General features: G+C 44.7%; 1 protein-coding gene across 1 annotated transcript in view; it reads left to right on the top strand.

The window, feature by feature from the left end:
* Nucleotides 1-1,860: 1,860 nt before the first annotated feature.
* LOC147441495 (cytochrome c oxidase assembly protein COX11, mitochondrial-like) overlaps nucleotides 1,861-25,766 on the top strand; it is a 48,079-nt gene continuing 24,173 nt past the window's right edge. Inside the window, exons 1-5 of the mRNA XM_086483128.1 lie at nucleotides 1,861-1,979; nucleotides 2,046-2,480; nucleotides 2,656-2,708; nucleotides 2,827-2,899; nucleotides 3,065-3,169. Coding sequence (XP_086339254.1) covers nucleotides 1,965-1,979; nucleotides 2,046-2,480; nucleotides 2,656-2,708; nucleotides 2,827-2,899; nucleotides 3,065-3,169 — 681 coding nt within the window. The 5' untranslated portion in view covers nucleotides 1,861-1,964. The remainder of the gene's footprint in view (nucleotides 1,980-2,045; nucleotides 2,481-2,655; nucleotides 2,709-2,826; nucleotides 2,900-3,064; nucleotides 3,170-25,766) is intronic.

Raw genomic sequence — 25,766 nt, 5'->3', positions numbered from 1 at the left:
CACCATGCAAGACAATGATATTAGCAAAAGAATTTTGAAAAATGATATTGTTAGTCGGGAGCTCTTGAGACAAAATGTCGTGCTTGGCAAAGCACTAAAAGTGCTTTACCTGTCTAGGATGTATTAAATGCATTATTTGTCACTGTGTCAAGAGGCACCATGGTAAAACTCATGGACTTCTTATGCCCCTGCCTATTCCAAAGGGCCCTTGGGAAGAGATTTCCAGGGTTTTATCACAGGTTTTCATCCCACCTCTTTGCACAATGATATGATATGGATTATCGTAGATAGGTTCAGGAAGCAAGCATTATTCCCCGTAAAAAGACTCTCACTGCACCTCAAGCTGCAAAAATGTTTTTGAATCTCATTTTTCCTCACCATGGTTTTCCTAAAGTATTATTTTTTGATCGTGATGGTCGATTTTTGAATCATTTTTGGTATGCATTGTGCACTAACCTAGGCTCCATAATGGACTTGACGTTTGCTTTCCGCCCTGAAAGTAATGGCGAGACCGAAGCTACCAATAGTACTCCGCACTCTTCATTTTTTGGCATGCTCAACAAAGGCTTTTAAAGAACAAAAGAATAAACAATATATAGGAGTTTGATCCCATGAATGAGATTTTGATAAAGGGTCCTTTTATTTAAGGATTTAAAAAAAAATTATCTTATTAAATTGTTTTATTATTTTCTATGCTTATCAAATCTAACTTTTCAATAAAAAACATTAAAATATTTTTTTGTTTTGATTTTTTTCCAAGAAACTTATTGAAAAGACTAACAAAAGATTATAGAGTATCATTTTTTTTTGGGGCCAAACTCACAATTATAAGTAGATGTATCTATTATTTTTTTTTGGGGCCAAACGCACAATTATAAGTAGATGTATCTATATGTATTCTATAATAGCAGTCCGAGTACCTTTTACACGTGTCAACGTCTGCGAGCTGAAGGTTGAATGCCAAAAGTGAGAGAAGCTCACGTGCACGGGATAAAGAGGGGGAGCGAAAGAGAGAGAGAGAGAGAGGCCGTACTCGTTGTATTAAACATCAAAAAATGTACAGTGGCCTCAAAGCTCATATCGAGTCTTGAGGGGCCATTTGAGACATCAGAAGGAATACACAACACCAAGCAACAAACGAATCATTACCCACGCACCCTTACTCATTGCAAGGGGTCATGATCGCTAGACATGCATGGATCCACTCGTCCAGATTCTTCTTTTTCCCTATGGCAATAATCAGCTCTTTGCTTTCGTGGATAATGTCCTTGAAGCTAGCTTCCATAGCGTCATTCTCAAAAATCCGACAGTTCCTGGCTTCCACAGGTGCTAAAAATAGCAGAATCTGATAGTTTGAGTACATATCAATAGTAGGCTGAGTTTTTACCTTTTTAAAAATAGATTTTTAACTCTCATGACCCCTCAATTATCACTTTTCGCCTTTTGAAGCCCCCTCCCGTCAAGACTTCAGCTTGTTTCAAAACTATATAGGTTTTAAAAGAATTATAACTAGACTATGGGAAAATTTACAGTTTTCCCAAAACGCAATAAATATCTCACATGTAAAAACCAAAATTTAGTAGGTGCATTGTAACTGTTTAAAAATTGTATATGTTTTAAAATAACTAAACTATGGGGAAATTTACAGTTTTCTCAAAATGCAATAAAATATTTCACATGTAAATACCAAAATTTAGCAGGTGCATTGAAATTTAAAATTGTATTGTTTTTTTTAAAAATATAACTAAACTATGGGGAAATTTACAATTTTCCCAAAATGCAATTAAATATTTCACATGTAAAAACCAAAATTTAGCAGGTTCATTGTAACTGTTTACATATTTTCTGTGAACAATGATTTAACTACTAAGTTTGACATTAAACGATGACAATCTGGGAATCGAACTTGTTCCGTCTCTCTCTCTCTCTCTCTGAAAAATGGTGTGCTGAAGAGGACAACCAACATGCGCAGAGCACTGGTAAGGTAGTCTTTTCCTTCGTGAGCTCTTGAGCCTTTCTTATCTCTGAGTCTCGCCGTTTTGCAGGGCTCCTTGCTGCTGTCCCGGAGTAATGGCTCCTCTACATCATGGCGCATTGGTAACCCTATTTTTAAAGTTTGTCCTTCAACAGAGCAGGGGAATGTCACCAGAGACTCCAATCACTGCTCTTCACCCGAAGAACGAGCTGAGCAGGGTCCTTGCGTCTCCAATCCTCGTACTAACTTCAGCCGCATGAATGGAAGAGGAAGCTATGCTACTTACCTGCATTCTCACACTCTCAGAAGCTATGCGACTATGTCGGGATCAACCAATCCAGCCGCTGCTTATGATGGGGAAGACTCAAAGAAGAAATCGCAGGCAACCTTGATGTACCTTGTGGCACTTGTGCTTGCAATGGTGGGTTGCTCTTATGCGGCTGTTCCTTTATACAGGAAGTTTTGTCAAGCTACTGGCTATGGTGGTGCAGTTCGAAGGCGCGAGGTGAGTCCATCCTGTAAAATGGTGATCTTGCTTTTTGTTTTCTTTGAATCTAGAAACACAAAGAGTAGCCAAAGTTAAAGGAGAATGAATACTTTTTAGTGTTAAGAATGCCAATATTTTGCACTTTTGTTGACACCTTCTCCATGGACTGGATGGATGCTTGTATTGTTTGCAGACTGTGGAGGAAAAGATAGCCAGGCATGCACAAGAAGGTGTGGCAGCAACAAGGTCTTTATCTAATCATACAATGGTAGAAGAAAGTTCAATTTTTCCAGCTTTAAGCTCTTTCTCCTTTCTTCTAATCCTGTGTGCCTGAACTCATGAACTTTGTTACACTTATTATCAGGCCACTAGTTGTGCAGTTTAATGCGGATATCGCAGATGGGCTGCCATGGAAATTCACACCCACACAGCGAGAGGTAGACACGTTTCTCTAGTCTCAGATGGTCTTGTCATTGTCCTCGATGTGTGATTCTTCTTGTGCAGGTTTTCTTAAGGACCCCCCCCGCCCCCCACACACATACCCAAAACCCGCCTTCCCCAAAATACCCCCCTAAATTTGGATCGAAACCTTGTGATTTCAGGTAAGAGTAAAGCCAGGACAGAGCACACTGGCATTCTTTACTGCTGAGAATTTAAGCTCCAAGCCCATCACAGGTGTTTCAACATACAATGTAACACCAATGAAGGTAGAGCCCTTCTTTATTTTGGATTAGGTGATTGTGCTTCGTTGTTTTTGATGAGGTCCTCATGAAATGCGTTACTCTGTATTGTATTGAGAGATTGGAGGTTGATCTCTAAACATAGTTTGAAGACATACTAATCACCATTGGCCCTTTTGCTGCACTGGTTCCTCATCCATTTATTTGTTTCATTTGATCACCCTCAGAGGTGGTGTAACAGTTTGTGAAGCGTACAAAACACATAGTGGAATCAATTCAACTGGATAAAGTCAGGGCCAGCAACTGAAGCAACCTTGTTCTTAAAAAATAAAAGTTATTAAGAGAGCAGATATAGTTAGAGGCCAGATCTTCAAATAAAAGATTGCTTAGAGCTCCAATGGAAAGCTTCTAAGTCACTGTCAGCTGCTCTGAGCTTTAATGGAAAGCTTCTCTTTGCTTCTTCTTCGTGTAGACAATGTTGGAGATGAAGGGGGAGGCCATAGAAGCTATATGACCTCTTCTCAAACTTGTAAGCAAGACCGTGAAGGCTCTCTTTGTGTGTAGTGACTCTTGTTGTGTAGTATGCAGGAGGAGAGAATTCGACGAGAGTAAGAAGCAGAGAGAAATTCTCACACTATGCAGGGAGAGAAAAAGAGGGCTGATTTGTTTCTGTTGGCGCCCCCTCTCAACGTCATAGGATTATTTGCTTTGCATAGTCTTCCCAAATTTAGAGCTTATAGTACGTTCTGCCTTTTCTTTCAATTTGAAGCAGTTTTTACCAATTCTTCACACAAGGTGGCCATACCCTGCTTCAATCACTCCATGCCAGACCGTGTGATTCCCCTATGGCTTTCTCATAGAGCCTCATCGTGTACGCTTACTCTGTCATAGAGTCCCGTACACTCACTCTGTCACAGAGTCCCGGACCACATACGTAGGACATTCTTTTCTCAGAAACTCTTTGATGCTGAGAACATTAGTCATGAAAGTTGCCACAATGTCTAACAACAACAAATGTTTAGATGTTAGTGAGTTTGGAGTCTCCTTGACCATGCAATAGAGGCTGACATTTTATAGTATTTAAGTTTTTAGTGAAGAGGGATGGATGCCTTGTCTATAACATGAATTTGATTGACTGAAAGGTGGCCTCACAATCTATTCATTAATGGTGTGTGCTATGCCATAATTGCTAGCATAAGAGTAGATATAAACTTTACGATATCCATAATGCCAGTGTAGTGGAAGGTGTGGTGACTTGGGAATAGGGGGGAGAGAGTGGGGAGAGGGGAGAGACATATGCATGACAGAGACGAGAGAGAAATGGGACAAACTGTGCCGAGCATCTCTAACAAGAGGTGAATACAAGGCTACCAATACACCAATTTGATTAGATGGGGGATCCCCCCCTTCCCTATATAGGGGTGCAACTAGGCTGCTCGACTCTCCAATAATACCCCACAACCCATAAAATGGGGGATTATGAAGAGAGGGATTAAAATAGGATACCCCTCACATAAGTGGCATACTAGTCGCTGAACTGGACGAAAATGGAATTCCCCTATGACCCCTAGACTATGGATGAACCTCACAGGGCAGGGCACAGTCACAAAGTAGCCTTCTCTTCCTAGACCAAGGAGATGACCTCGAAAATTGTTATACCCCCCTTTGGGATCTTGGGTGAAGCACAAGTCCAAGCATTGGGGAGCCACAAAGGGTGAAGAAGGAATCTAACCAGTGCAATCCTCGACAAGATCAAGCACACCACCTCTCAAGAGAAGCTTGTAGGGCACCATGATAGATAGTCTTGCACACCAATGGCAAACCGATGTAGAGGTTAGAGCTGTTGAAACCGGCTCGTAGGGCGGTAGACTTTAGCTTTCACCCGAATCTTTACTTCATAAACTTTACTTGAACTTTACGACACAAAGGAACTTTATGTATAAGCCTGTGATGGGAATTCGACACTTCAAAACAAAACATGGCTTGGTAGCTAGAGCGCTTCCAAGCAGACAATGATACCCTCTAGGCCCCAAAGACTCGCTCCTCTTTCGGTATTTCTTTTTCTTATTACACTTGAGAAAAACCTGTAAACTTCTACAAGATGTCCCGCTTTTATCGGGCTGAAATTCCCCTACTTTAACCTGATTTTAGTAGCATAACCACAGTAGAAGTCTCCACGATCGAAATCCCAAGTAAACAGTGACTTTCCACGCACTTTAGAGCACTTAACAAATCTGGTGAGAAATTACAGCACGCTGAAATCTCTGTTTTTGGCTTCCAATTTGCACCAAAACACCTGTTTGGTGATTCCCTAGCTTCCCCGAATCCCCTGGGACCTGTAGGCATCAAAACTGGCCAAAACCCTAAACTTGTAGAAAATTAAAGCAAGTTGTAATTCTTTGTTTTGTGCTCCGATTCGTGTTTGTCTCTTTGCTTGCCGCTGACCGAACGTGGGACGAACTCTCTGTTTGGCCCTCCCTAGGTTCCGTTGATCGATCTTCAATCAAGTGTGCTCTGACTTGCTGCACCTCATTGGCCAGACTCTGAACTGCAACTATCATGGATTGACCTAGTCCAGATGCTGCGTTCTCCTTTTGAATCTCCGAAGAGTGGAGCTGTAGTTTTTGAATCATACGAGCTTCAGAACATTTTGGCTGTTCTGATAGCTTTTTAGCCAAGTTTTCAGTGATCTTTGCTATTAGCTCCCTTTGCTCTTGCCATTCATCCACTACCTTTTCCTTGCCGTTAGCCTTCCAGACTGCTCTTTGCTGCTCCCACTTCTTAGCCTCAACAGTCTGTTTGTTCTCCTCCTCATCTGGGATCTCTTCAATGACTACACCTTTGCTCTTGGTACCACCTTGTGACTGACACTGGTTCTGGTGTCTTTTGGTTAGGTACTTCTGGTTTGGCAGCATCTGGGCACTCGGCTGCAAAGTGGCCATACTTGCCGCACGTGTAACAGTTCAGACTTCGTCTTGAAAAATCTCCTCTGCCCCTGCCTCTGCCAGCTCCACTCTGGTATCGTTCTCTACTAGTACCAGTACTTGTGCTGCCCTCATTTTCTTTAGAGCCATTGGCCTCGTCTGCCTTTGGTGCTTTAGGGCTGGTTAGTGCAATCATTGATAAGTCCTTACCTTTTTTGAAATGATTAGTTCTTATTTTACAATCATTCCATACAAGGCCATAGGCTTTACAGTAGTTGCACTGAGAACATTCATCAATCCTATGGTCTTTCGACCTACGCTTTGAACACCAGATTTCTGTCTTCTTAACCGAAGGTCTTGGTTTTGCAATCTGAGCAATTTTTTTTGACATCTTGTCACGTGACACATCCAACTCTATGTGTCCGTGGACAAGCTACAGCATGATCAGGGTTCAGTTCAGTCAAGTCAGTCTAGAATAGGAAGTGATCTGGCACTTTTGTGAGTGTTCGCAGACCGTGCATGACCAGTCACTTCGATTAGATGCATATCCTCCGGTTGCACACATCATGATCATCAGCATTCCCATAAGAATCCATCAAAATCCATCAGGGGAATTTTCTAGTGGATTAAACCTATTTTTCCTATTTTTAACATTTTTCACTTATTATTTTTAAGTGACTTTTACTGGAAAGTAGGTAGGGTAATTTTGCTATGTTTGTATATAAGCAAACCTAGCGCTAGCACTTTCTGGCAGAAGAGGCAACAGGAGCACTCGCTCAACGGGCAACTTTTCAGCAGAACCCCCAAGAACCCTAGCGTTTTTGCTCCATGGCAGATGGGCTAGCGCTTTTGGACAAAACCTCAGATCAGCCAGCGTTTTTGCTTTGACAACAGCCTGGCGACAGCAAGAAGCAGCAGACTCTCCAGCGTTAGCAGATTTCCACCACAAGACAAAGATCGACCCTAGCGTTTTTGCATCTGCAAGGCACTTCAATGTTTTTGCAGATCTTCGTGACGGAATCCCCACAAGCATCAACATTTTCAGTTTTCAGCATTCAGTACCCGCAGTAGAACCCCCGAACCTCGCAGATCTCATCTCCCCGCAGCAGATCCTCGCGGCACGGTCAGATCCTGCGTAGTTTGCATATTCAGCCCGGAAAATGCAGATTTCAGCATCTGCATTTTTAGCGCGTCGTCGTCGCATCGTCTCCATCGACATCGTCGTCGACATAGAGTCAGAATTCAGCAGATAAAGATTTACAGATTTCAGCCCTTAGCATTTTCAGATTTCAGTCCGTCTTGTCGTCGTCCTCATCGTCGTTGACATCGTCGGCAAGTCCAAGCATTGTAGAGATTTGTGCAATCATAAGTAGACCGCTCTCACCATAGAGATTGGGGCCCTTGGAGGAGGGTTTGACAACTTTCTGGTGTCGTATTCTCTTCTCTCTCTATCTCTCAGTCTCAACACCTTCATTCACAGTGTCTATCCACTTTGTTTGTGTCCATTGCACTCTCTCACTAGAGGAACGGAAGGCTCTCCCTTCCGTAAGAAAAAGGAACCTTGAGCGCAGTTCGGAGCACTCATCTTGAGCAAAGTTCAACATTCACTTCCGCTGCACCTAACATTGGTATCAGAGCTTTGGCAGTGTTCAGTATCACGCAAGGAAAGAACCACAAGAACCACATAATTTTTTGTGCTTGTTAAGGTCGCACGAACCCAAGTTCACTTGGGCGTGTCGATTCCTAATCGTGTTTTTGAAGAGTGACAGGAAACCCAAGAAAGAAGGGCTTGTCTAGCCTTCCCTTGTGCCTCTTTTTACTCATTGAGAGCGGACCGTGCACTTAGTGGCCGGCCAACCGACGTGAGGTGGGAAAAAGCAACCTTGGTGTGAGCGCAAGGTCGCCTAGGGGTGCGCCCGCGGAAAAGAGCAGAACTCGGGTGAAGAGAAGATCCTTCTCTAACACAGATTGCAAGCGAAAGAAGAACCGCAAGAACCTCAAGAACTTCAAGAACCTCAAGAACCCAGGACCCACAAGAACCCAAGTTCCTCGTGAACTTAAGAACCCAAGACCACAAGAACTTACAAGAACCCACGACTTCAGTGGACGGTCATCACTCGAAGCGGAATGGATACTTCGCTTGGAGGTGATGAGCACGAGAGAGGCGAAGAATTTTCCCCACCAGGAGGTTTTTTCGACCCTCCCCCTTCCCCATCTATTGCAGTAACTCCTATGGAGGAGTTGGAGCAGATGTTTACGGACCGCAAGTTAGAACGCGAAGCAAGGAAGTTAGATTGCAAAGCAAGAAAAGCAGACATTGATCGTAAGTACGAAGAAAGAATGGTAGCTATAGCGCGTGAGCGCGAGCAAGCACACTTGGAAGCCAAAGTAAGACAAGCCGAATTTGATTGTGAGTGCGAAGAAAGAGAAGCAGAATTTGATATCGAGAACAAAGCAAGAAAAGAAATGAACGACCGACACATGAAAGAAATGTTGCGATTCTTTTCTCAAGTACAGGCACAGATGCAAGAGATTCGAGAAAAGGAGACTCTCGGCCTCTTCTTCTCCCAAGCATGACACACATGATTTGCATGATAATGATGAGCATGATGGATTGAATGATAATGATATGCATGATGATTTGGATCACAATGACAAGTATGATGATAAGCATGATGGTTTGCATGATCAAGATGTGATTTCTCACGAGCATGATGATTTGTATGACCACGATGTGATTGTTCACAAGGATGATGGGTTAGTTGATACTTTCTCTAGTGAAGCTAACCTCATTGCAGAGACGATCAATCACGAAGAACCGATCTTGGCTCTCGAGCCTAGGACTAAAGAACCTCTCCAGGAAGAATTGATCTTGGCTCTCGAGCCTAGGACTAAAGAACCCCCCGAGGAAAAATTGATCTTGGCTCTCGAGCCTAGGTCCAAGGAACCCTCACAGGAAGTATTATGTGCACGAATGATTAGTCAGCACGCATTGTTCGAGTGTTTCATTCGTGATCGTTTCCTGTTGTTAGGTGCAGCGGAATGAATGTTTGCACTTTGCTTGAGATGAGTGCTCCAAACTGTGCTCAAGGTTTCTTTTGTTCTTATGGAAGGGAGAGCCTTCCGTTCTTAATGAGAGAGTGCAATGATCACAAACAAAGTGGATGGACACTGTGCGTGCAAGTGCATGAGACTGAGAGATAGAGAAGAGAATACGACACTAGAGAAGTAAAACCCTCCTCCGAAGGCCCCACTCTCTATGGCGAGAGCGGTCTACTTATGATTGCACAAACCTCTACAAGGCTGAAATCGGAGAATGCTAATGGCTGAAATCTGCAAATCTTTCTCTACTGAATTCTGACTCTATGTCGATGACGATGTTGATGGCGACGATGCAACGACGACGCACTGAAAACGCAGATGCTGAAATTTGCGTTTTCCGGGCTGAATCTGTAAACTTCGATGGGTCCCATCGTGCGGCGAGGAACTGTTGCGGGAAGGTGAAATCTACGAGGTTTGGGACTTGATCTGCGGTGTCTAAGGGCTGAAAACTGAAAACGCTGGTGTTTCTTGATGTTCCGTCGCGATGATCTGCAAAAACGCTGAGGTTGTGATGCAAACAAAAAACGCTAGGGCTGAAATTGTCTTCTGCTGTCACCGGATGTCTTGCAAATGCAAAACGCTAGGCTGATCTGTTGTGTCGTGATGACGCCGGGCTGATCTACTGTGAACAAATCGCCAAGGCTGGTCTTGTAGATGAAAAACGCTAGGGTTGTCTTGTTGATGCAGAAAACGCTAGGCCTCTTGGGTTCTGTTGAGAAGTTGCCCGATGAGCGAGTGCTCCTGCTGCCCCTTCTGTCAAATAGTGCTAGCTTAGGTTTGCTTATATACAAACTTAGCAAAATTGCCCTACCTACTTTCCAACAAAAGTCACTTAAAAATAATAAGTGAAAAATGTCAAAAATAGGGAAAATAGGTCTATGCCCTATAAGAATGCTTTTGATGGGATCCGACTGGAATCTGATAGTCATGCTGTGTGCAACTAGAGGATATGCATCTAATCAAAGTGTCTGGACATGCACGGTCTGCAAACAGACTCACAAAAGTGCCAGATCACTTCGTATTCTAGATTGACTTGACTGAACTGAACCTTGGTCATGCTGTAGCTTGTCCACGGACACATAGGATTGGATGATTGTATGTGTTACATGTCACCTGTATTTTAGTCAGCATCTTTATGTGATCCCTTTTCAGAGGCATGACATATTGTACGTCGAGCACGTTACACTCATGAATGAGCGCGGATGTATGCGGATTGTTCATGAAAAGATGAAATGTTTGCATTCAAGGAAGTCACATTCCATGTCTCTTCCTTGGCTCGACAGAGTTGTAGAAAGAGCACAAGAAAGTATGAGCACCAAGCATGGGCATTTCTGTTGTGAATTGCCACAACGGATTGATTTAGATCAGAAAGACAAGATTCGATCTCATTGTTTGCGTGTGTGTGGTGAACGGTTTGACACTCGTCACTTTACATGGAATAGGTATGTTCATGTTTTTGTGTTGGAAGTGATTTCAGGAATTTTCAGCCATGGAGATTCTTGAAGAAGGAAGAATCATGACTCTAGACGAAGTTGAAGCATTGAAGGAGCCACAACATACTTTGTGTCGCTTTCGGCGCGGCCCGAAGAAGCAAGCCTTACGACCTTTATGAAGTTCAAGTATCGCACGACCCACACATCAGAGTCGGCCGACGAAGAGTCCTTTCGAGGATTCCGGATGTTGTTGGCGATCTCCCTCGACGCCATACAGTTCGGTACCAGTACCTCACTTAGAAAAGGAGGGGATGTCACGTGACACATCCAATCCTATGTGTCCGTGGACTAGCTACAGCATGATAAGGGTTCGGTTCAGTCAAGTCAGTCTAGAATAGGAAGCGATCTGACACTTTTGTGAGTCCGTTCGCAGACCGTGCATGACCAGTCACTTAGATTAGATGCATATCCTCCGGTTGCACACAACATGATCATCACCATTCCTATGAGAATCCATCAGGGGAATTTTCCAGTGCATTAAACCTATTTTTCCCTATTTTTAACATTTTTCACTTATTATTTTTAAGCGACTTTTGTTGGAAAGGAGGTAGGGCAATTTTGCTAAGTTTGTATACAAGCAAACCTAGCGCTAGCACTTTCTGGCAGAAGAGGCAGCAGGAGCACTCGCTCAACAGGCAACTTCTCAGCAGAACCCCCAAGAACCCTAGCGTTTTTACTTCATGGCAGATGGGCTAGCGTTTTTGGACAAAACCTCAGATCAGCCAGCGTTTTTGCTTTGACAACAACGTGGTGACAACAAGAAGCAGCAGACTCTCCAGCGTTAGCAGATTTCCACCGCAAGGACAAAGATCAGCCCTAGCGTTTTTGCATCTGCAAGGCACTTCAGCGTTTTTGCAGATCTTTGCGACGTAATCTCCACAAGCATCAGCGTTTTCAGTTTTCAGCATTCAGTACCCGCAATAGAACCCCCGAACCTCGCAGATCTCACCTCCCCGCAGCAGATCCTCGTCGCACGGTCAAATCCTGCATAGTTTGCAGATTCAGCCCGGAAAACGCAGATTTCATCATCTGCGTTTTCAGTGCATCGTCGTCACATCGCCGCCATCGACATCGTTGCCGACATAGAGTCAGAATTCAGCAGATAAAGATTTTCAGATTTCAGCCCGTCTCGCCCGTCGTCCCCATCGTCGTCAACATCGTCGGCAAGTCCAAACATTGTAGAGATTTGTGCAATCATAAGTAGACCGCTCTCGCCATAGAGAGTGGGGCCCTTGGAGGAGGGTTTGACAACTTCCCGGTGTCGTATTCTCTTCTCTCTCTCTCTCAATCTCAGCACCTTCATTCACAATGTCTATCTACTTTGTTTTGTGTCCATTGCACTCTCTTACTAGAGGAATGGAAAGCTCTCCCTTTCGTAAGAAAAAGGAACCTTGAGCATAGTTCGGAGCACTCATCTTGAGCAAAGTTCAACATTCATTCCGCTGCACCTTACACATCTCCTCTAGTTTTTTGGTCCATGACCCTTTCTTCTTCCCCTTCTGTCAGGTGCAATGGAAGTGTTTAAGGATTTAACTTGGATCTAGTACTGCGCACAAACACAAGGTTACTTCACTTCACTTGATAAGAGAATTGAATTGAGAACAATGGACAAGAGAGACGTAAAGAGAGAGAGAAGAGAGACGCCACGGAATGTCTGGTCCCAACCACCGTCAAGGGCCCCCTTGCTTTGTTGCCAGAGCAAGTACTTGCTTTATTACTTGCACAAATGCTGATACAATGACTAAATGCGGAGATGCTAATGGGAACCCAAAGGGTACTGCGGTAGATACTGAGGGGTATCTCGAGCAGCCGAGGCTCGTCGATTTGCCTTCCTTCGGCGTTGGGTTTGATCCCCACTCTTCTTCACAATGACAGGTGGTCAGATTACTTGGCATTATGCCCCTCCTCAGTGGTTTCTCCTCCACTCCTCACACCGACCACCATGAGATTGTTCTAGTCTAGTAGTCACTATAGTGGCTCTCCTCCTTACATTCAGCTTGTACACCCCACGTGATAGGCTATTTTGGCATTCGTTGGGGGTTATATTGTACTCAGTAATATACAGCCCCGACTTTTTTCCAAAAAAAAAAAAAAAAAAAAAAGATACTGAGGGGTATTGCTGTGGATGCTTAGTACTTGAGAGACTAAGTGCTGGGTAATGCGGGTACTTGGTTCTTGGTACTACAAGTACCTAGTACTGGGTATTGTGGGTACTGCTGGGTATTGATGATTGTCATGTGCACAGCTAACCCTATGTGCATGTGGACAAGCTATCTCAGGTCTAGGGTTTAGGTCAGCCTAGGAAGTGTTCTAGCACCTTTGTGAGCCTTTGAGCAGGCCGTGCATGTCCAGGCACTTAGAGTAGTTGCATATCCTCTAATTGCACACCGAGTACCACCCAACATATGCACTGTTCAAGCAGAGGGTCGAGTTCTCGGTCAGATTGGGAACAAAGCATTTTACAGAAAATTGGGCATTTTATTTATTTAAATTGCCAATTTCCAGGGTCGTGAGCTGTAGGGAAGATTGCTCGACCTAGCTTGCTGCAGCTATAAAGGGAGACCTGGGGTGCCCATTTCTAGCAGAAGAGAGAAAAGAAGTTCCAGCAACTTGCAGTATTCTCTCCTCAGCAAGACGGCATAAGATTTTGCGTTTTCAGCCAGCAGGACAACCAGCGTTTTTGGATTCTACCAGATCCTCTAGCGTTTTCAATTGCAGATCAGTCTAACGTTTTTCTCCAGCAGACTCACCTAGCGTTTTCAGTTTCCATCGCCAGATTCAGTTGGTCAGGTAGCGTTTCAGATTTCAACACTTGCCTTTGCAGATGTAGCCCCTAACCTCACAGATCTCACCTACCCGCAACAGTTCCTCGTCGTACTGTCGAGTCAGCCAGCGTTTACAGTTTCAGCCCACTGTTTTCAGATTTCAGCATCTGCGTTTTCAGCGCATTTTCGTCGAGTCGTCGTCATTGCCATCCTCGTCAACATAGTGTCAGTATCCAGCAGAAAGTCAGCATCTTCCAGATTTCAGCATTTCAGCCCTAGCGTTTTCAGTTTTCAGCCCGTCCTCGTCCTCGTCATCATTGTCGTCGACATCGTCAGCAAGTCCATTGCATCCAGACCATTGTACCAGATTTGTGCAATCTATAGCATAGACCTCTCTCGCCATAGAGAGGGGGGCCCTTGGAGGAGGGTTTGAGAACTGCTTGGTGTCGTATTCTTCTCTCTCTCTTTCTCTCAGTCTCAGCACTTTCATTCATAGTAGCATTCACTTCGTTTGTGATCATTGTACTCTCTCTCTAAAGGCCGGAAGGCTCTCCCTTTCATAAGTAAAAGGAACTCTTGAGCACAGTTCGGAGCACTCATCTTCTGTGCTCAAGGAGCACTAATCTTGAGCAATATCAACATTCACTTCCACTGCACCTTACATTGATATCAGAGCTTTTGGCAGTGTTCTGTATTACTCAAGGAAAGAACCACAATAATTTTTTTGCTTGTTTGCGATCGCACGTAACCCAAGTCCACTTGAGCGTGTCGATTCCTAATCATGTTTTTGAAGAGTGACAGGTAACCCAAGAAAGAAGGGCTTGTCCAACCTCCCATTGTTCCCCTTTTCACTCATTGAGAGCGGACCGTGCACTTAGCGGCCGGCCAATCGACATGGGGTGGGAAAAGCAGCTTTGGTGTGAGTGCAAGGCCACCAAGGGGTGCGCCCGCAAGGAAGAGTGGAGCTCGGTAAGAGAAAAGCCTTCTCAAACACCGTTTGCAATCTAAAGAACTCAAGAATCTCAAGAACTTAAGAACCTCAAGAACCCAAGAACCCAAGTTTCTCAAGAACTTAAGGACCCAAGATCTCAATGTATGGTCATCACCCGAAGTAGAATGGATACTTTGCGTGAAGGTGATGAGAGTGGAGTTGGTGATGAAGAAGTTTCCCCGCCAAGAGGATTTTTTTCCGATCCTTCCCCATCCCCATCTACTCCACGGGTCGTATGGAGGCTTTGGTCAACTCGATGATGGACATGATGCTACAACAAGAGACGCAACGCGCCATTATGAATCGCGAGCGCAAAGAAAGAAGGGAAGCTATGGAGCTTGAGCGTGAGCATGCACGCGAAGCTCAACGCATAGCGGCAGAAGAAAGACGGGCGGCCTTGGAATTAAAGCGTGAGGCGTAGAGAGACCAATGCATGCAAGAGTTTGTCCTACAGGTACTCATCTCGAAATCTGAGCCGATCAAAGATGTAAGAAGTTCATCAAGTAGTACAAGTAGAGATGCGGACTCCAACAATCCAGTCACTGAGAAGTTGACGTTCAATAAGTATGACGGTAAGATGGATGCTAATGTTATTCATTCTTGGTTGCATCAATTTAATGCTTACTTTGTGACAACTAAGAAAACAGGGAATAACAAAGTTTTGACGACAGCCATGTATCTTGCCGGTGATGCCATTAATTGGTATCATGCATGGCAAGAGGCACATTTGGTCGTGCACCTAGAGGAAGCCGAGGAAGGCGTGCCCCTTTCTTTCAATTGGGCAGACTTCCTACACAAGCTCAAGGCGCGGTTTATGCCACCCCAGTACTTAGCGTGGTTAAAAGAAGATTGGCGCAATCTCAAGCAAAATGGTATGCCAGTAATGTTTTTCTCTAATCATGTTTTGCAGCTCGGCAACCAATTACGTAAATCATATGATGAGCACAAAGAGGCATTCTTTTTCGGGTTGGACGAGTATATGAAGTTTGATGTCGAAGTACCCGACCCTGTGGATCTCAGCAAGGCGGTAGCGATTGCCCTCGCACATGAGATGAAGCACAACAAAGGAAAGCCTAAGGAGAACAAGTCGTCTCACAATACCTCTCAGACTCCCCAGAATCCACAAAACGGTAAGAATGGTAAGAATGGTAACTCTTCTAGCCCATCTTTCTCTAATCCTTCGGAAAAGAACTCTCAAAATGAATCTAAGGATAAAGCTAAAACACTTGCTAAACCTAAGCTAACCCCGGATGAAAAAGATGCACAAGGAATTATAGGAGGATACATAACGCCAGAAGAACAAGTCATTTATGCTAAGGAAGGTCGATGTTATGAATGTCACGTCAAGGGTCATATAAAGAAGGCTTGTCCTAAGACAACACCACCTAAAGAACCCAAAGCACCGACAACCACGTCACAAGCACTTTAGTGAACCAATCCGAGTCTGCATGTTTTTGACACACACATTGATGAGTCTCTCTTTAATTGTTATGGTCATGTGAAGGGTCAATGTTTTGTCATATTAGTATGCATGATGTGATTGGTGACTCTCTTGTAGAGAGAGTCCGCCTGGAGGTTAGCCAGACAACAACTCTCGAGGTGTCGGGCTTCGCTCCCGGACTCTCTCATTACGCAAGAGTGCCTTGATGTGTTATTCACTGTTCAACAAGCTTCCTTTCGTAGAAAATTTGTTATGTCTCCTCTTTCAGGATGTGATATGATTTTGGGCATTCGATAGTTTCATAAGCATAACCCTCTCATTGATTGGGCAGACAATGCGTTCACTCTACATGCCGAAAGTGACTCTCCTTTGATCATTCGTGGTGAGGAGGGTTTACATTCTTTAACTCTCATTTCTCATGTGCAGGCAAAGCGTGAATTACAAAGAGGAGAACAAGCGACGTTCATCTATGCCTCTCCAGTTACCCAGAGCATTCAGACTCCAGACAGGTATTCAACCTTGTTTACCAAGTATGCGCACCTCTTTTTGTAGGATGATCTTCCACCCCGTCTCCCTCCCGAGCGGCCGGGGGACCATCGCATCAAATTCACAGAGGGGGCTTTGCCAATCAGTAAGGCTCTCTACCGTTTGAACAAGACTCAAGAAGAAGAGTTAGAGCGGCAACTCACGGAGTTGGTAGCCAAAGGATTTATACACCCTATTATAAGTCCTTTTGTTGCTTCTATCTTATTTGTCCGCAAGAAGGATGGTTCGTCTCGTTTATGTGTTGATTATAGGGCTAAAGAGGACCGTCAAGAACAAGTTTCCGATGCGTCGTATTGAGTATATCCTCGATAGCCTCAATGGGGAAAAGGTTTTCAGTAAGGTCGGATCTCAAAAGTGGATATCATTAGGTAAGGGTATTCAAAGGCGACATCTACATGTGTTCCAAAAAGTGTATCTCTGGTAGGAAAAATTCACTTTTCTTTGCATTAATCACTAACTTGTGATCTTGTAATGCCTGAAAGACCTGAAGCAGATGATCTCTATATTCTGCCTCATTCTTGGAGAAAACAATGATATCGTCAAAGAAAGTGCCAACAAATAGTCTGTACTCTCGAAAAATCCTGTCCATCATCCGGTTAAATGTCGAAGCAGCATTGGTTAAGCCAAAAGGCATCACCAAAAACTCAAATAACCCAAAAGTCGTTTGAAAGGCTGTCTTGTAGACATCTCCCAGCGCGATTATGATCTAATGATATCCACTCTTCAAATCAATCCTGCTAAAGCATGAGGATCCTTGTAATCTGTCGAGTATATCATCGATCCTAGAAATCGGAAATCTGTTCTTGATGGTCATTTTGTTAAGAGCTCTATAATTGATGCACATTCTCCAAGATCCCTCTTTCTTCAAAACAAACAACACTGGAGAGCAATACGGTGAAGTACTAGGCTGAACAAGACCCTTTTCCAAGAGGTCTTTCACTTGGTTCATAATCTCTTTATTTTGTGCTCGGCTCACACGGTAAGGTGGCCGGTTCGGTGGCGTGCTTCCAGGAATCAAATCAATAGTATGATCTTCAGGACGAGCAGGTGGTAACTCGCCTGGCAGGCCCTCTGAGAAGCAATCGACATGAGAGTGGAGAAAATCTTGGCGTTCTTTATCAAGTTTAGACATATTTGTCCTATCCTCATCACTCAACTCTTTCATAAAGATCGAGTAAACAAACAGACTGGATTTCATTAACTTTGAAATGGCCGAAGCCGATATAATAGGGGCAAACATCTTTTGTGAAGGTTCATAGAGTTTGGATAAGCATCACCGGCTAATGTTGCAAGAGAAGCACACCTCCAAAGACTCTTAGAAGTAGCCTCTATTTGAGAGAGAAACATCGGCAAGTATTTTTACGTGTGCCAGAGCATTCAGAAAGTCTGAAAACTGGGCTAAAAACTTGGTAAAAACTGAAATCTGTACTGATTGTCGAGAAATTCACTCTAACTTGATGAATCTTGTTCAAATTACGTTTTAACTTGACTCTGAGGCTCAAAATAGATCATAAAAAGAATGTCGAGTGAAAAAATTTAAAAAATTGTTCATTTTACGTCAAAAGTAAATAATCGTGATTATTTACTTTTAGGTAAAAAATGTACTTCTGCTTTATGCTTGTAAAACTTTTTACAAAGGAAGGCAGAAATGGGCTGTGGAGAGAGGCCTCCCCACCTAACTCCAAGTTCTTGGGGGAAGGTAATGGCTTCTCCTGATGCTGCCAAACGGCAAAATCCTAACCTGCCCCTTTGAACGTTTTCATCCCAATTCTGGATAGCTTTGTACATCCATGTCCCATGGAACTCCCAATACCATATATTTGTTTATATGCTTTGGTAGTCTTGCTTGTAGGGCATGCTTGCTTTGATATCATGCCCTACCGTGATACAAATATCAAGTACAATTGTTCTGCCCTTCTCTGGAGTCAATGTCGCTTTCCTTGCCCAATAGTCGACTACGACGTCGTTATTGGTGGTACTAGGGAATTCCCAAGAGAACATCACAACCTTCCAAAGGCATTATGTAAAAGTCCTCGTGTCCCAAATACCCCTGACAATGCAATCGAAGTTTGCCAATGACAGGTGTAATGGTTACGTCCCTGTCGGGTGCCGCTAGCACTGCCTTCGCAAGTGGTCCCATGATCTCGAGCCGCGTCGCCAATTCCGGTGAAATGAAGTTGGCCTCGGCTCCTCCATCAAAGAAGATCAGGGCTTCTTGGTCTTTCACTTTGCCCCAAGCTCGGCAAAGTTCTGTATTTTCGTCAAATGTGCTGGGATCAGTACCCACGCAATCTGGAACCAGTCTTGTTTTCATCTTGCCTTTTCTTCCACGTTCCTCAGCTGCTCTCGAACTCTCAGGCCTTCCATCGTCCTTGTTGTTCTCTTCTTTCTGTGCCTTTTTAGGGCACTTCGCGGAGATGTGTCCAGTTTCCCCACATCCAAAGCACTTCCCCTCCCTGATGAAGCGAGCCCGCTCCTGAGGAGTAAGCTTGGGTCGTGCATCTTTCTTTTCTGAGTTGCTCTTTCTCTTTCTACTTTCATTTGTGGAAGTCTGTTCAGCTCTTTGTGTCATGATCTCATCGGTGGGGTAAGTCAGACTGCCAGAGTGAATGGCAAAACCCCGTTTCGCATGACTCCAACTTCTGAATAGAAGCTGACTTCTGTTCCAAGTAGTGATGTCGGATCTCTGTAGGAAGATCCAAGGTAAACCGCTCAATCTGCTCCTTAAACAAGATCTTCTTAAATGAAGAGGCGGGTAGAAAAGAGCTCCAGAATCTCTCGTAATAAGCGTCCACTGTATCTTTCTTGGTCATCCGAAGATGGTTCCAAGCAGTTCGAATATCCCGTTCATACTCTCGAGTCAACCAAGAAGATATAAAAAGCCTCTTGAATTTCAGCCATTTAACTGGCGCAGTCTTGTTTAATAGAAGCGTGGACCACCAAGTTTGAGCATTCCCCTTAAAGTAAGAGACAGCTCTCTGAATCTTAGAGTGCTCTGAGTAACATCCTCCCGCGAAAGCGATGTCAAACTGCTTTACAAAAGACAGCCTTTTAAGCATCTGTATATCCTGAAAACATGTCAAATTTAATTGACTGTCCACCTTCCTTAAACTCTTGGACTTTCTTGCTTTTGTCTTCGAGAAAGTCACACTGGTTGGTTTGTAAAAATTCTTCTTGTTTGCATAAAAGTTGCTCTCATCACAGTCTGAACTGTCTGTAGACGAGTCCTCTTTTTAGAAGTGTCACTCGCGGGGCGAGATTTAGACTTCTTTGTCTTTTTCTTGCCCTTTCCGAAGCGTTGCTTCTTGCTTCGCTTTTTGCCTTTTCTATCTTCTTCGCTCGAGTTAGATAAGCTAGAAGAATTGTTCGAGGAAGAAGAACTGGGTACTCCTTCGAATCGAACACACTTCTTTTGTTTCTTTGCCTTTTCAAAAGTTGTCTGACAATCCAAATAGCCCGAGAATCCTTTCTTCTGCTTTTTGCCATGCTTTTCAGCTTTGTTTTGCGCGTCAAAAAGCTAAGCAAGTCGTGCATTCACCACCTCTTCTAGTTCCTTCTCTGTATACTTCTTGGGAACATGAGGTTTCTTGAGATCGGGTTTTGGGGAGGGGTGGTGGTGTGGTTTTCTGCCACTGCGTGTGCACCTCCTCTAGAGAGGTCTTGCTCATATATTTTTCCATCTTCGGGTCCTTGGCAAAATTAAGCATCATCTTTGTTGCATCACCGATCAATTGTCGGCGCTCCATCTCTTGACGCTCCGCCTGAGTAGGCCGAGGCGGGGCCATACTCATCGCGTGAATCTTCGTTGTGATCCGTTCCCGCATCTTCGGATGCAGAGGGAGTCGACTGATCCATCCTTGCCTCAAGCCATAGGTGCTGCGGAAAAAAAATTAGGGATCGGATTTCCCGTAGAAGAGAAATCGGCCGTGCTTTGATACCACTGTAACAAACTTGGACACTCCAAGTCAAGAATCTACCACGACAACACCAAATAACCACTTCAAAACAGTTCGCAGTTCACAATTTATTCGACACTTGCCCGACGGAGTTTCGTGCCTAGAGATATTGGCCCCAAAAGACTTGCGCCCCTTTCGGTATTCTTTTTGTATTAATCTGAGTTCAAAGTACAAGAGTGCGGGTGTCACGGGGACGTGGCAATTGTTAACTATGTCACGAGGACGTGGCAACTGCCAACTTTAGTTGTTGGTTTCTTTCCAAGGGGTTTTGTTTTATTTTTGAGACCCTCTTCTTGAAGTAGCAAACGGTCGGACATTGCATGGCCAATGTGAACGGTAGTTTCACCCGCAAATGGGTAGTGGTCGGCAGTGGAATTCGTATGGTAAGAGGATGTCTAGGCTCATAGCAAGATCATATAGGTCCCCCCGTCGCACTTAGCAAGTTGGTGGATACTAGGAAGTGAACTCAATTAAGGCGTAAAGTCAAGGTGGGACTACCAACAAAAAGTATCCGACAGTTGGGCCACATTGCACTTTTGGATGCGGTCCCAATGAGGATAGATGGTCAGAAGACCAGTGGGAGCCCAACGGAAGCATCTCCTAAAATTTAGGGAACTGCTATTTTGGGCCGTGAAATGTGTTCGCGTCATTACCTCCGATATGACTAGGGGAACATTTTACAACTCTGCCGCGAAGTCAACTGGGCAACCGGTCAGGATATTTTTAAGCGGCGAACCCGAAATGGGAAAATGCTTGTAAATGCGCCAAGTGTCACATTTTCATGAACTTTCCTCCTACAGAAAAATGGGCGCTGATTTTTAAGCTGGGAGAGGCCTTCATTTGCAATTTGTCACAGGTTAAGAGCTATGGAGTGCTTCCTTTCCCTCTCATGTACAGTGTGGTGCTAGGAGTGATGCCCTGCACACTACACATTGCTCTCTCTCTCCCCCCTACGTGCAGTTATGTGATGCCCCACAAGAGGGCTCCTCATTTGATTGATGTACAACTGTGTGGGTTCATGCTTTTGTGCTGAGGCAAGAGCCTCCTTGAGCAGGAACAGGGGTAGCTAGCTGCTACTCCAAAGCAGGCACTGGTGTGGGTCATAACCTCACCATACAGGTGCAAAATCAGCGCTGTGTATGCGCTGTAATTTTACTGTTTTTCAGCCATACGGACGCCAGAACCTTTGGGAATCGTGCCCCACTGGCAGAGGACAGTTAGGGGACTGTTTGGGGCTGAAAACATGGCAAAAACCAGTAATTACAGCGTGCTGAATTTACTGTTTTTGGGCAGGAATCAGAGGGTACACGCCAGTAGAAGCGAGTTCCAGCAGGGGAATTGGTTTCGCGCAAGTTTAGGGGCTGTTATGCTGCCGAAATTTGGCCAAAACAGGTGGTATCTAGTGGGATACAGTCAAAGGAATCAGAGGGTATACGCCAGTAGAAGCGAGTTCCAGCAGGGGAATTGGTTTCGCGCAAGTTTAGGGGTTGCTATGCTACCGAAATTTGGCCAAAACACGCGGTATCTAGTGGGATACAGTCAAAGGATTCCCATGACTCTTCTTTGTACTTTACCCTCCTAAAGAATAAAGAAATACCGAAAGGGGTGCCAATTTTGGGGCCTACAGGTTGTCAGCGTCTGCTCGGAGCATTCTAGCTTCCGAGCCGTGTGTGTGATTAAGTGTTAATTCCCGTTACAGGTCTCCTTTGCAAAGTGCTCTGTGTGTGTGTCTAAAGTAAAGAATTTCGGGTGAAAGCCAACGCCTACCGCCCTACTGGCCGGTTTCATGGTTCTGTTGCCGGGACATCAATCACTTTTTCCTTAAAGAGTGAGCCTGGATTGTTTTGGGTAAAGACATAGAGTGCAGGAACGCGGGGATTACACTATGGCCGACAAGGGGAAGGGAATTATGGAAGAGGGTTCTTCTTCAAAGGACAAGCAAGAGATTCCTATGGTTTTTGAGATTGGCGAGAGCTCACGGCCACGTCAGTCTGTACCTCCTGCCAACGTGAATGTCCCTCCAGTAGTACAGGGCTTTATGACCGGGCAACTTGAGGATGATGCGTTCAAGACTTAGTTAGTTGCCGCGGTGAATGTCTTTTCGCAGCTGGTGCAGAATCCGAGGTTTATGGAGTTCTTGCAAGCGCCACCAGTGCAACAGCAAAATAGGCAACCTACACCGCGTACGGAGCTTGTTGATGCTCAAGCCCAGGTACTTCATGTGGCGCAGTAGGGAAGGGAACACTCGCATGTTGCAGAGTCGGGGGCTCCAAAGCAGGTTCCTCTCGTGCTTGAACAGGTGGCTAGAACGCCTATTCCACAGGTTATGCCAGTTCAGCCCGCCACCTTTCAGAGCCAGCATGCTGTCTTGCATGGACAGGGAGTTGGATACCAGGCAATGCACTCAATTTTTCCACCACCCACGGTACATCTTGGGTATTTCGGGAGTGGATCAGTGTTCCAAAGTATGGCTGGTTATGCGCCTGGAAGTCAGCCGTACATGCCAGGAACAGTGTTCGGGGGTATGCAAGGCATCATGCCAAACCCCATGTATGGTAGTATCTGCATGCAGCAAGGTTTCCACTGCAACCAAGGTCAGTTTGGGGTGCCACAGGTTCATTTTGGCATGGCTGGTTTTTCTGGACAGCAGCCAGATATCGCACCTCTGACGCAAAATATGAATGGCCAAGATGTGCCGATCATGCCTACTACAGTGCCCATGTTGTAGACCATTCCGTATGACAACTTGGGGGCACTAGAGAAGCCGAAGGCTTACAAAGAAGGTGGTGCAGCGGTAAAGTTCAGTACCTTCAGTGGCTTCGAGGATAAGACAAAGGCCCTCACTTTCCTCCAGCAGTTTGATACAGCTTATGCGGGGAGGGAATTTTACAGAGGCCTCGAAAGTCAGGAAAGCTGCCACTTTCTTAAAGGACAATGCGCTTACATGGTGGATGACATTGTTAATGCAAGGACAGGCACCCGCCACTTGGGTTTACTTCAAGCAAATGTTTGCATCTGCTTGGCTGTCAAATGAATTTGAAGCCGACATCATGACAGATTGGCACCAACTTACTTCAGCTTCGTGTAAGAGCTTGCTAGAGTACAATAGGAGGTTTTGTAAAGCGTTACTCTCATTGACCTCCTACAGATTTGTGCCATTGACAGAGCAGATAGAGAAGTACTGTTGTGAGCTGCCTAAAGGGCTTCACGATTACTGTACAAAGAACAGAGTGGCTACCCTTACTCAGCTTATGGAAGTTGCGAACATTGGTCTTGCCTTGTTGAAAGGAGAGGACAGTGGATTTTCGAGCAGTGACAAGGAGGGCAGCAAAAGAAAAATTCAGCGAAGAAGCCCTTTGTGAAATGGCTCCTGATGCGTCACAGGGGTCAGAAAAGGCCACCAAAGACAAGGATTCAGCTCGGACTTCTGGAGTGCAGGCAAAGAAACAAAAAAGGAAGCCTTTTGTGCGCAAGTCGCTCGAGGAAAAGAAGGTCCTAATGGCTGAGAACAAATGCTTTATATGCGAGCAGCCTGGTCACTTTTCTATCAATTGTCCACAAAGGAAAAGGCCAGCTGACTCAGAGGATAAAGAAGACCAGAAAGGCAAGAAGCCAAAACCTACGGCAGGTTTAGTGCCAGACATGGTGGGTGACAGGCCCAACACAGATGCTAGTGAGTTATGCAGGGCATGGGGTAGATGCCTACAACAAAAAGATCACTGTACAACATAGGGGCAAAACTCACATCTTGGATGTAAAGCTTAAAGGAGAGTCAGTCCCTATTATATCTGCTTTTGCTATCACTCTTGTAATAAAGAATCATCTTTCTGTGTACTTGATTTTTGCATGTGATGTCTCAGATAGTGATCAATCAAATTTATTTGTGTTAGATAAAGAAAGGTCAGCATTTTTGCAAAAGTTTAGTGATTGTTTTTTTGATTCATTACCGTCGCAATTGCCGCCAGAGAGACCTGAGGACCATCGGATAGATTTGGTGCCAGGGTGTAGCCCACCAAATAGACCTCCCTACAAGGTTAGTGCGGAGCAGCAGAAAGAGATTGTGGGCCAGGTTGAGGAGTTATTAGAGAAGGGGCTGATTCAGCCTAGTTCTTCGCCCTTTTGCTCCCCAGTGCTCCTAGTGCAGAAGAAGGATGGCTCATGGCGCGTGTATTGATTACCGTGCGTTGAATAAGAATACCATCAAGAATAGGTTTCCTATTCCTAGAATTGATGATATTCTCGATCGTTTAGAGGGTGCTGCAATTTTCAACAGGATAGACCTTAAGAGTGGGTACCATTAGATTCGTATAAGGCCAGAGGATGTGCACAACACCGCGTTTAGAACGACATTTGGTCTTTATGAGTTTCTAGTGATGCCGTTTGGGCTAACAAATACTCCTGCCACATTCAACAGAATGATGGACCGGATTTTCCGCTCGCATCAACAGTTTGTTGGAACGTTCTTCGATGACATGATAGTGTATTCGAAGAATGAAGAGGAGCATAGGCGTCACTTGACCATTGTGTTTGAAGAGCTGCGCAGTCACAGGTTACTTGTCAATCCTAAGAAAAGTGAATAGCACAAGATCATCAGTGGCGTGTATTTATGGTATGCAATCGAGGACGTTTGCGATTTCAAGAGGGGGGTATGTCACGGGGACGTGGCAACTGTTAACTATGTCACGAGGACGTGGCAACTGTCAACTTTAGTTGTTGGTTTCTTTCAAAGGGGTTTTGTTTTATTTTTGAGACCCTCTTCTTGAAGTAGCAAACGGTCGGACATTGCATGGCCAATGTGAACGGTAGTTTCACCCGCAGATAGGTAGTGGTCGGCAGTGGAATTCGTATGGTAAGAGGATGTCTAGGCTCAGAGCAAGATCATATAGGTCTCCCCGTCGCACTTATCAAGTTGGTGGATACTAGGAAGTGAACTCAATTAAGGCGTAAAGTCAAGGTGGGACTACCAACAAAAAGTATCCGACAGTTGGGCCACATTGCACTTTTGGATGCGGTCCCAATGAGGATAGATGGTCAGAAGACCAGTGGGAGCCCAACGGAAGCATCTCCTAAAATTTAGGGAACTGCTATTTTGGGCCGTGAAATGTGTTCGCGTCATTACCTCCGATATGACTAGGGGAACATTTTACAACTCTGCCGCGAAGTCAACTTGGCAACCGGTCAGGATATTTTTAAGCGGCGAACCCGAAACGGGAAAATGCTTGTAAATGCGCCAAGTGTCACATTTTCATGAACTTTCCTCCTACAAAAAAATGGGCGCTGATTTTTAAGCTGGGAGAGGCCTTCATTTGCAATTTGTCACAGGTTAAGAGCTATGGAGTGCTTCCTTTCCCTCTCATGTACAGTGTGGTGCTAGGAGTGATGCCCTGCACACTACACACTGCTCTC

This window comes from Adiantum capillus-veneris, chromosome 15 (genome assembly GCF_014529385.1).
Source record: "Adiantum capillus-veneris isolate H3 chromosome 15, ASM1452938v2, whole genome shotgun sequence".
NCBI classification, from domain to species: Eukaryota; Viridiplantae; Streptophyta; class Polypodiopsida; order Polypodiales; family Pteridaceae; genus Adiantum; species Adiantum capillus-veneris.
This window is presented reverse-complemented; position numbering and strand designations above follow the sequence as displayed.